We start from the raw sequence: 12,165 nt of genomic DNA on the forward strand, positions 1-12,165 counted from the left end.
TTGTTATCTTTCCATCAAACTGAGGGAAAACTAATACCTTAATAATCATGTTGCCTGTTAATAAACACACTTTAATTCCTCATTTTCTACCTGTGCTTTTATTTCTTTGACCTCTTTGAAAGACTAGAAATACTGAAGGCATTCATTCTTACCTGGTTCTTGATGGTAGGGGAAGTGCTCAGTGTTTCATCAAGTAAGTAATAGGAGCGCACTGGAGGTTTGTGTTTGTTTGATCAGATTTCTAGTTTGTTGAGATTTTTTTTTTTAAGTGAGAAATGGGTGTTGAATTTTGTCAGTGCTTTTTCTGCATCTTTTGAGATACTCCTGTGGCTTTTATCCTTTCTTTTATTAATGTGAATTAAACTGACTTTTTAAGAACTATTAACTATACTCCAGACTTCATATCCTTTTAACGAGACATTTTTTATGTCTTCTTACTGTTTTGGGATCCAGTTTAGGGGCCCACACTGTTGTGTCTCCTCTGGTCTGTGCCAGTTTGTCAGTCTGCCTGCGTTTCACAACCATACTGGTCTAGAGGTGCACTGGCCACGTATCCTATAGAATGTCTTTCAGTCTGGGCTTGTCTGATACTTTGCTCATGATTACACTGTGGTTATGGGTTTTGGAACACCACAGAGGTTCGGTGCCCTTCTCATCCATCATACCACTGGGTATAGAACCTCCCTGGCAATGTTCTTGATGATGTGGTCATATCCTGTTTGCCAATTACAGGTAGTAGGTCTGTAAAGTGTGGTCTTTCCTTTTCTGTGCTCTGTTCCTTAGAAGCAAGTCCCTAGTAGTCTGCCGTTAAAGCAAGGGGGGAAGGACTGGACTTTCACCTCTGGAGGAGGGTTTGGGGGCAGGGGTGCTATCTACATGTATTTGGAATTTTTCTGTAAGAAAGTTAAATTGATTTTTTGAACCTTATTTTTTTTTTCCACTACCATATCAAATTTATTATTCCGATGGCACTAATACAGCTGGAGGTGCTCACAGTGACACCGCACAAGGTTTCCTGCCTATTACATCCCTAGAAAAAGAATCCCAGTATTTTCCCTCCTGTGTGTTTTCGTCTTGCTTCTTCATGGTCCATGATGCCAGTTGAGGTTGTCAGTACAGTGAAAACAAACTGGCAGGATGGGAGCAGGTTATTCTGCCATTTTTCTAGATCTTTCAGTTGTACATCAAATCTGGGGCTGATCTCTCCACACTTGTTTAACCTGCCCGTGAGGTTCACAACAATTTTCCCCTCTCTGTGATCATCAGTGATTTCAAATTCGCCAGTGTAACCATGCTTCATCATCACAGTGAGAAACCGGACGATGGCTTTGGAGCACGGCCTAATAAAAACCTGGCGTTTGCCTCTCTTCTCAGCATTGTTTTTTTTCTCATTAAACTTTTGTTTTAATGGATCTCAAAATTCTGTGACAGATTTTTGGTCAAGTTGTTTCCATTAAAAAGTACTGATTTTAAAAACGAATAACTTAAAACTGCCACACACACACAGAAATGCTCTTGAGAGCATCTGCCAGGACATTCATGTGCTCCATTATGGCGGCATGGAAAGAGGGCAGAAAGAGCGATTTTTTTTTTTTTTGAATCTTAAATCAACTTCGTGCTTCTGGCTAAACCTCACTTGGTTGTGATATATTTCCTTTTTATGTTTTGCTGGATTTGCATGTGCTTTTATTTTGTGTCTGTATTTATGAAGAATAATGGTCTGTAATTTTCTTAGAATTTTTGTGCAATTTGATTGCTCCATCTTTCAAACTTGTAAATTTTCACTATTTAAAAAAAAGATTTATTTATTTTGGAGAGAGAGAGAGCGGGGAGAGTGTGAGTGAGCAAGCAGTGGGGAGGGGGCAGAGGGAGAAGGAGAGAGAGAATCTCAAGCAGATTCCCCGATGTGTGCGGAGCCTCATGCAGGGCTTAATCTCAGGACTCTGAGATCATGACCTGGGCCGAAATCAAGAGTCAGATGCTTAACAAGACTGGGCCACCCAGGTGCCCCTAAATTTTCACTATTGGTAGAATTAATATTTGTATTTGATTTGTATTTCATAGTATAATAAAGAATTATTCTCTATTAAATATTCTGTAAGCATTAAAAATTTTGGGGAAGTTTTTTAAAACTGTTCTCGAACCCCCGCCCCCCCCCCCCCCCGGCCCCGTTTCAGAGAACTACCTGTTTTTTCCCCTTGGGTTTGGGAAAGAATATTGAATTTTCATTTAAAACGCTGAAATCACAGGTTCATTTCAGAATTATCTGGAGAACTTAATATATGCAGGTCTAGGTCTTGCTTCCCCTTAGACTTTCTAATTCTTTATGTGTACCTTTAACCCATGAACAACGCTGGGGTTAGGAGCACTGGTCCCCGCTCAGTTGAAAATCTGCGTGTAACTTTTAACTCCCCAGAACTTAACTACTAAGAGCTTACTGTTGACTGGGAGCTTTACTGATAACAGAAATAGTCGATTAATACCTATTTTGTATGTTATATGTATTATATGCTGTATTCTTACAATAAAGTAAGCTAGAGGAAAGAAAATGTTATTAAGAAAATCATAAAGAAAATACATTTACAGTACTGTATTTACCCCCCCAAAAAATCACATATAAGTGGACCTGTGCATTTCCAACCTGTGTTCAAGGGTCCAACTGTATGTGAGAAGATTTTGATAGAGTTGTCTATTTTTAAGGAACTTTCATGATGGTTTTCATGTGTACCCTCTGTTAAGAATTACAATTACATCTTCAAGTTTTCTAGATAATTAAGTAGTTAAAAATCAAGCCTTTGAGTATTTTTGGCAAAGCCTAATAATGAGATCACAGATATACACACGTATTTAACTTCTTAAAAATAGAATCTTAGGATAATTTGATTTTTATGTCACTGACACTGCCCTTCATTGGAGCTTTATTTGTGAATAGAATACTAGCTAGTACTTGTTAAAAACTGTAGAGAAAGTCAGCAGTTTGGCAGATAGGTTATTTGATTCTGTAAATCATATGGCCAAAAGAGATGCTTTTTTTTTTTTTTTTGAGCCCAGTGTTTAGTAATCAGTGCCTGAAGGCATGAGTCTAGCTCAGTGAAGGTTGTCAAGTAGTAGGCTGTAGTTGAGGCAGGCGAGGCCGGGCCCTGCTTTGGTGTGAGTTCTGGGCTTGTGTAGTTCAAGGCTTAACTGGACTCTGAGACTTAGACCAGAAGCTTGGATTCCAGGAATTGAATTGCTCAAAAAACTACCTTATGCTGTCCTTTTGCAGTCCTGCCTTCCCTCCATTTCTAATCACTGGCAACCAGTATGATGTTTTCTCTTGGAGAACGTCCTGTGAATGGACTCTTGGCAGTGTATTGTGATTGACTTCTCTCATCCCACATGGCTTTTGCCATTTCACCCCATGTGTGTATCAATAGCTCATTCTGTGTTATTGCTCATCAGCACTGGATGGATCCGGTTTATGTATCCATTCACTTACTGTTGATCCAGTTTTGGTGATCCAAAAGAGAGCAGTAAATATTTTCCTACAGGTTTTTTACATGAACATAAATGATCATTTCTCTTGGGTAAATATCTAGGAATGCAATCGATTGCTGGGTCATAGACTGGATTTGTTTGTCTCTGGTGGGTTGTAGTATTTGTTTCAAAGAAACAATTTTCAACTCATCCTTGTCCTCTTTAGATTTCTTAAATGGAGATTTGGATGCAGAATAAGCTTTATTAATTTCAGCCTTTCATGTTTCATGTTAAACTTGCTTGGAAAGTCTTTGAACTGAAATTATTGTTAATGGTTGAATTAGAAATGACCGTTGTAGGAAGTAGAATCTTTGCTTTATTGGTAGCCATTTCTTTTCTTCCTCTGTGGTCTTGCTACTCAAACGTGTGGTCTCTGGACCAGCGTGTTAGGTTCACCTGGGGCTTGTTAGAAATGCTGAGTCTCAGGCCCTACCATGGACCTGTAGAATCACAATCTGATCTGTATTTTAACAGGATTCCCAGTGATGGGTATGAACATTAAATTTGAGAAGCACTGCTTTGGAGCATTATGGAAGTGGGGAAGAGTACTTTGTAAAGGAGTTTACCTTTGAGTGTAGTACAGCATGAATCTAGCTGGGTCCATCATATATGGTTTTTTTTTTTTTTTTAAAGATTTTATTTATTTATTTGAGACAGAGAGAATGAGAGAGAGAGAGAGAGCACATGAGAGGGGGGAGGGTCAGAGGGAGAAGCAGGCTCCCTGCCGAGCAGGGAGCCCGATGCGGGACTCGATCCAGGGACTCCAGGATCATGACCTGAGCCGAAGGCAGTCGCTTAACCAACTGAGCCACCCAGGCGCCCCCATCATATATGTTACTCATTTTGGTTTCAGATATTCAGTAGGACAGAAACAATGATCTCAAACCAACAAAATGCCAAGACTTTGGTACTGTAAAATTCTGTGGTAGACTAAATGTCAGAATACTGAAAGGCGGTGGTATCATAGTCATTAGGCTTAAAATCTAGTTCACATTCATCATTTTATCTTCAGGCATTTGAACCCCTGAAGATGTGAAAGACTTGAAGTATTTATAGCAATGAGTATGTGCATTTGTAGTTGATCTTTTTGCACAGAAAATGTTGGGAAAAGAATACAAAACAGTTGTATCTTTGGTTTATGTTAAATTTTGTCTTGTGCATTTTTTAATAAAGTAGTTCATCTTTGTTTCTCTAAAGAGTAAAGGACATTTAAAGTTATGAATTACGAGAATAAAGGGACAAATTCTGTTTTCTTTACATGTACAAAAAGTATTTAAATGAACTTGGCGCTCGTAAGTCCCTATCTTTATCTCGCAGGAGGCCACTAAGACCTAGTACAAGGGGAAAAGTGGTCAGTATCAAAGGGAACATCAGGGGTAAAGTAAGAACTGTTGATGAAGAAATTACTTTTAGTTGGGACTAGATTAGGCAGTATTTTTGTAGGAATGCGGACATAATAAAATAAAAGATAAAAGCTGGTTTTAGTGTGACTGAAAAAGAGTAGTTTTGCTGTTGCAGTATTCTTAGCCAGAGGCAGCGATGGCATGAACTCTGGACAGTGGAATAAAGGAGGGGGTAAGAGTGAGTGAGGAAAGATTTTGGAGTCTGAAGAAACCAACCAACCTAACAGCAGGTTTGGTGTGTGTCTAGAATAAAAATCATGGTAGATGAGGTCAGGAGTTTCTGGAAGTGTTGGGCGTATGTGACAGGAAGGAGTATGCTCTCATCGAATATAAGTTATATAACTCATGGAATTCCAGTGTTAGTTTAATGAATATATTGAATTTTGCTGGAATCTGGATCAGACTTGAGGCCAGCAGGGCCTTTTTGGAATTCATGTTTCTTGGGCCCCCTGGCTGGCTCAGTTGGTAGAGCATATGACTCTTGATCTCGAGGTGGTAAGTTTGAGCCCTAAGTTGGGCATGGAGCCTACTTAAAAAAAAATTTTTTTTTAAATAGGAAAAAAAAAATTCATGTTTCTTCTCTCAGAAGTATAAGTAACGACAGTATATATTGTATATTAATTACAAGCAGGAATTGAACTTTTTCTAACTTTTTTTTTAATGTTTGAGATTATTTGTTCCTGGAATCAGTTTAGTGTTTTACATGGCCTTGTCATGCAACATTTTACAATATCTTTACATCTTGAACCTTTATATATATATGATTTTATATATGTATATATAAAATCACGCTTCAGTATTTAAATCAAAAGAATGTGAACTCAGTCTCCCTCCCTTTTTGTTTTGTATGTCTGCATTGTAGGGAGGTATGGAAACTTTGGAACTACAGAAGGACATAAAAGAAGAATCAGATGAAGAAGATGATGATGATGAAGAATCTGGACGATTACGTTTCAAAACTGAAAGGAAAGAAGGAACAATTATTAGGCTCTCAGATGTAACTAGAGAGAGGAGGAACATTCCAGAAACTTTGGGTAACTTTTTTTTGCCTGTCTCCCATCCTCCTTCACTCCCATTTCAACTTCCTCCATAGTGCTATTATGATGAATCAAATAGGTAGAAACAGTTCGACTTCATAGATTATTGTGCCATCTAGAGAGTGGATGGTCTGTGTGAAGTTAGAGCTGAGTTACGGTGCTATAAAATTAATTCTGTAAATTCTATAAAAATGACTGTCTTCTGGATTAAAAATGTTTGAATAAAATATTTGATTGCTTATTTTTTTAATAGCTTTTTCTTTTGGAGCTGATGGCCTGGACCTACTCTCATGCATACCATGCAGGTCTTGGCTGGCTCTGGAAAGGTGGTGTAGGGATGGTGCAGGGCCATTTGATCCCTCTGGAGGGCTAATTCTGGACCAGACTATTTGTATTTTGTACCTGTGAGTGTCATTATAACCATCGTTTTTCTATTTTCTTTTTCTCGATGTCATTTCCTCTCCATGTTTTATGAGATAAGGTGACTTGTTTATAGACGTAATCAATTGAACATCATTCTGAGCAAACCCTGCTTTTAAAGATCTACAGCAGGCTGTTGCTGATCAGCAGAGAGCCTTTTTCACAATTCACCCTACCCTACCCCCAGTGGTTTCTTTTTTCCAGCGTCCATTGCAAAGCATAAAGCGGTGGTTCTCAAACAGAATCACCTAGAAGGCTTGTTAAAACAGATTCCTGGACCCACTCCCAGCTTTTCTGATTTAGTAGGTTTAGGGTGGTACCCAAGGAAGTTGCATTTCTGATGATTTGCCAGGTGATGCTGCTCCTCTGCTCTGGAACCTGTACTTTAAGAACCACGGGGATATTGTACTGTATTCTGAGGAGGAGGGTGGGTGGGTGGGTGAGAGGACAAGGTTTACCTGCTTTCGGGTCTTGGTCAAAATAAAAATCAAGAAACTACCCATCAGTCACTACATTTACTACTTCTTTTTTTTTTTTTTTTTAAAGATTTTTTTATTTATTTATTTGAGAGAGAGAGAATGAGAGAGCAAGCACATGAGAGGGGGGAGGGTCAGAGGGAGAAGCAGACTCCCTGCCGAGCAGGGAGCCCGATGCGGGACTCGATCCAGGGAGTCCAGGATCATGACCTGAGCCGAAGGCAGTCGCTTAACCAACTGAGCCACCCAGGCGCCCCATTTACTACTTCTTAAACCATTATTTTGGCCCTTTTCATTTGGAAACATGAGCACGGATCTGTAAGTGGCAGATGTGAATTCTTCCTGAGGACGCCAAGCTCCCAGTGTGTACAAATTAACAGTAGTGAGCCAGTCTTACTTACCATGTTACTTTACTAAGTGAGATTTATGGAGAGATTGTTAGACTCCTGGCGGTCTACTTCTTTGCCCTCTGATTTCCTCCTCCTCTAGCTTTTGACCCAAGAATTCCCTGGACTTTTCAATCAAGTTATGCTGTAAAGTTGCCTGTTGGTTTGAAGCAGGACAACATAAGTTTCTAAGAAAGAGGATCTGAAGTTGGCCTTGGGAAAACAGGAGGAGGGGAAAAAAACAAAAATGTATCTTCCGGTGGGAGGAATTGGTAACATTACATACTGGAGCAGACCTCTCAGGTTTGGGCTGGAGTAAGATTAACAAGGGAGAGTGGGTGCCCCTGGCTGAACGGCGGAGGGCAGTGGGCAGTATCTTATTAGAGAAGCGGCATAGGTTTGGGGCTGGGGATGAATTCATCACTTTTCTGTGGTTTTGTCCTGGCTGTGGCATTGTTACATAACTGGGGTAGCTACAGGTTCTAAGGATGTGAAATCACTTGGCAAACACCAAGAAGGGCCTCTCCTGTCTGTGGCCAGCTCCCTCTAGGCCAGGGTGGAGGTCACTTTCCCCTGAACCTCGAGGCCTCTGCCCACCTCCTGTCCTCAGGTGGGGTCATCTCTCTCTGTGCATTGTACTTGCCCCAGGCACTGACAGCACATCTTGAGGTGTCCCTCCTGCTTGTGTTTATCATCCGTGTTGTTTCCATTCCTACATCTCAGGACCTTTGCCTCATTTTGCTCTTTTCAGGGTCATTTGTACCTTCTGAGAGAAGAGGTTGGAAGGGGTTAGTGGGAGGCAAGCCGGAGCCTTTAAATACAAGGGAAGAGAGTCTGGAGGCAGAGGGGCTGTAAGCATAAACAGTTTGGACATTTGCCATTCTTTTAAACATTAAGAAATAATGCATTCCTGCAGATTTGGCCAGGTAATAGGGCAAGTGGAAATGGTGCTTAAATGTGTCTTTCTCTGCTCCATATGAGTGAGCCCTGACATAAGCAAGCTTAGTGTTTGAAACATGAGTTTTCTAGTAACTCAAAGTTAGGCTTATTCCCAGTACAAAAAGGATTTTTCTGTCCATTTACAGATTGGTTTCCTAAAACAGTGCACTCTTATTACCCTGATCCCACTCCCACCCACCAACAAAAGGTTAGTTTTACATATAAGAAAATATTGATTGAGAAAGAGAAGCTGCTACAGTATTTGGTAAACTAGAAATCTGCATAAGTTTTACCCGTCAGTTTATTTGTATGCTCCTGGTGATAGAGATATCAGTTTCAGGTTCTGTATAGAAATACTTAGATTTATTTGACTGTATAAAGCTGTTTACCCGCTTTTTGTAATGGGATTAAAATATCTTGCTACCAGAGTCCCTACGTTGTCTCATATGTTATGTATTTCTTGACAAATGATGTCTTTTAACATTTTGAATACAAATAAAAATGGTTTTGTTATATCATCGATTAATGTTGAGAACCTTCCACTCTTTAAAAAGAAGACTGAAATCACGCTCTGGCCATCCCCCGTTCCTGACCCTTTGGTCTGCATGTGGGTAGTGAGTTCCCTTCAGAACCTACAAGGGTGTTGTTGGGTCTCTCTTAGGTGTTCCCAAATTCACATTGGGGACGTTGTCCTTCAGTGGGCCAACCACGGATTTGTATGCGGCTACAGAACCTGGTACACAGTCGCTGATGTGTATTTTGAATTCAAGTAGAATTTGGGGCTTTCATGTAGGTTAAGATCTTAAGTAAGGAGCTCAACCAGCATTCTGGGAACTAAGCCTTTCAGAAAATGTGACTTTTTCTCAGTTTCCCTGAGGGTGGTACAAAACCACATGCTTAGCAGATAGATTCGCTCTTCTGTTCAGGGGATGCCTTGGGGTTTAAGGGCTTAACTCTCCTGTGGAACCCAGCTGAGAAGGGTTTCTAGAACTGATTTGTGTAAGGGAGTGAGGTATTTTGAATGGAAATGTCAAAAGCCATCTCTAAAAAGTAGGTGTCAGTGACTGGTTTTTCTAAAGTCTCAGCACAGAAGTTCAGAGCTGTGGGTTCTTTGGCCCTAGGAGGTGGACCTGAGGTTCTCTTGGAGAGCAGTACGTGCAGTACCCGGAAGACTACATTCATGTTAGTTAGGCCTTTTTTATGCATTAGTCTATGAGTAGGCATCTAGATTTTGCAATACTCTAAATTTCATTGGCACATGTAATATGTTAAGTTGTATTTTACTGCTTTAACCCAAAGAACATTCTTATCATGTCCACATAATGTTCTCTTGAAATAATACCCTTAGTTAATTTTATTTTTAAGGCCAAGGATCTGTGGGAAGAATGTTTTCATCTAGTAATAAACAGTTCAAGATTGATAGTGGCAGCAGTAGGATCCTGCCTTCAGTTTACACAGTGGTGCTTGTATTACAAGCAAGGTTTTTTACAAATTGCTTGATTCAAATTCTCTTGTTAAAAAAAGAATTCAGACTATCATTTGTTATTTTTATTTTGCCAAATAAGCTGTGTATTCTCTAAATATTTATTCATTATGTATTAGTCCAACTATTATAAAAATTGTATGCAAATGTTTTTCTTAAGCACGTTTTAGAAAAGGACAATACAGTGTAAAACTTTGTTACATTGAGCTATATCTTTTTACTTTAGAATATGGACATAGTTCAGAAAACACTTAAGAGGAAATTAACATTTCAGTTGAAGTTACAAATGTAATTTCCATCCTGTCATATTTTGGTGACCTTTTGTGACAGCTTGTCTCAATTGGAGGAAAGCATTTTTACTTGCTGATTAAAGATGTCATTTGAAACCATTTTATTACTGGGGATAGTGAAATTAATCTTGACACTTAGAACCACTAGAAAAATAATTGCTGATTCACCGCATAAAATGTGTATGTGAACCAATCATGTAGTCAAGATTAGAGTAAAAGTCTGTGCTTGTTAAGAGGAGATTAAATTTGCTTTTGAATGGGGTCTAGATTTATTTGAAGGGGAGGGGAATACCATAGAAACAATATCAAGAAAATGAAATGTGGCTTAGAGATTTTGGAAGAGTTTGGAGATGATTAGGGAATCCAAGGTAGGAGATGAACTGGTAATGTTTAAAATTTGCCCTTCACTGTGGAAGAAGGTGTAAGAATGTCTTTTGGGATTCGGTGAAACCTTTAGAAGGTGTATATTTGTTAATGTAAGATATCACAATTCAGATATTTTAAAATAAAGGAACCGTATATGAATAAGTCAGCTTTTCTCTTTTAGGAATTAAGAATAATGTGCCAACTGAGGTTTTTTAGGGCCAGAGTCCGTGTTTTTTTGTGACCTTAAAGCATTGGTCAGAGAGGTGAGCATTGGGTGTCCCACAAGCATTTGCATTAATGAGTTTTTTCTTCTGTGACTTTGCTCTCATCCGATATAACTTCCATATCAGACTGCATGGATAGAAGTCTTTTTTCACAGAGTAAAGGTCTTTTTTGATAAATCTGAAATGATAATGAGTTTTCCATTGTAGGAAATTGATTTCCGAGTGTTTTCATTAATAGCTTGTTTACGTCAGAACAAGCAGGAATGTGTTTTATTTCTTCATTTGGAGTCTGTGTGCCGCCACGCACCCGTCCTGCTTGTACTGGTCTCATGTGGCCATTGTGCTGGCGTGGCAGGGGCCTGGCCGAGCCCGCTCCTCCCCTGCGCAGCCCGCCGGCCGTGAGGAAGGGATCGCAGCAGCTTGAGGGCTGTGTGAAGTCGGGCCCCGGCCCCTTCCTTTTAGCTTCCCTCTGCACATTTTTGTGGTTTCAAGTGAAAATACCATGGCTCCTGTGCCTCAGTACACGGTACACGGGAGGGGCATGTCTTCACTTAACAGGTGTTCATGTAACGGCTGTGAGTGTCGCTGGCTGGACCCTGCTTGCTGCCGACAGTCTAGTTCTCTCCTGGGGCTGAGGCACTTGCTGTTTTGGGGTGTCTGGTCATGTGTATCTTCCCTGTTTTTCCCTGTAAATCTAGTTTAGGCTATTTGAAGGTATCTAACATATGTGCATCTTTTCAAATAGAGCTTTCAGCGGAAGCCAAAGCTGCATTGCTTGAATTCGAAGAAAGAGAGCGACAGCATAAGCAGGGGCGCTATGGTTCGAGGCGGGGAGGAAGGAGAGGAGGCTCTGTGGTGTGTCGTGGAATGGGAGACCAGAGGAGAGAGAACAGCGAGCGAGTGAGAATAAAAGATCACAGACCTGCCCTGCTTCCGACGCAGCCTCCTGGCGTGGTAATGTCTAGTTTTATTGTGATAGTCCGAGACTTTAGGACAAATGAAACAAATGAAAATGTGCCTTTGTGGGTTTCATACTTGGTGTGTATCTCCTAGTCTGAAATGAAGGTTTCGTAGTAGGAATAATGGCGAAAGTTTCTTTATAATGCGATCTCACCAGTGGTCTTATAAATTCATCTCTCCTGGTATTCGAGTAGTACAAGAAGAATTCCGTACACAGCTACTTACGGAGAAGGGAGTAACAAGAGGCTTAAGTCTTCAAGTGACAAGAACCACAGAGGAGCCTGGCTTCTGTCCTCTCCCTTCTTGGAGCGGACTGCTGTTCCTGAGCACCCCTACTCAAAACGGTGGCTGTGTCACATGTAGAATCCAGGCGGTGTTGGTGTGTTTTTTCAAAATAGTCTTTCCTTTATACTGTTTACCAGAGGTTTCTCCTCAAGTATAGCGGTTTCTCGTAGAGTAGCTGTCCTGTCCTGTCCATAATCATCTACTTGGAATTTCAGCTCAATTTGCATTTCCTGTGCCTTTCAAAGATGAGATATCGCACAAGCAAAGAAAGGAATTGTAGTGATTTTTATGTTCTTCTGGTTAGCTTTAGGATTTTATGGCTTTTTCCTTTAGAAGTCAGTCTCCATCTACCACATGTCCCTCCTACATTTTTATCTGAA

The 12,165-nt window shown here is 40.2% G+C and overlaps 1 protein-coding gene across 7 annotated transcripts in view; it reads left to right on the plus strand.

The window, feature by feature from the left end:
* Positions 1-12,165, plus strand: part of RBM33 (RNA binding motif protein 33) — a 126,958-nt gene that overhangs the window by 43,295 nt on the left and 71,498 nt on the right. For all 7 annotated transcript variants that reach the window (XM_078059789.1, XM_078059790.1, XM_078059792.1 and 4 more), the window contains 2 exons: positions 5,782-5,953; positions 11,286-11,494. In XM_078059789.1, coding sequence (XP_077915915.1) covers positions 5,782-5,953; positions 11,286-11,494 — 381 coding nt within the window. The remainder of the gene's footprint in view (positions 1-5,781; positions 5,954-11,285; positions 11,495-12,165) is intronic.

Source organism: Halichoerus grypus, chromosome 12 (genome assembly GCF_964656455.1).
Source record: "Halichoerus grypus chromosome 12, mHalGry1.hap1.1, whole genome shotgun sequence".
NCBI lineage: Eukaryota > Metazoa > Chordata > Mammalia > Carnivora > Phocidae > Halichoerus > Halichoerus grypus.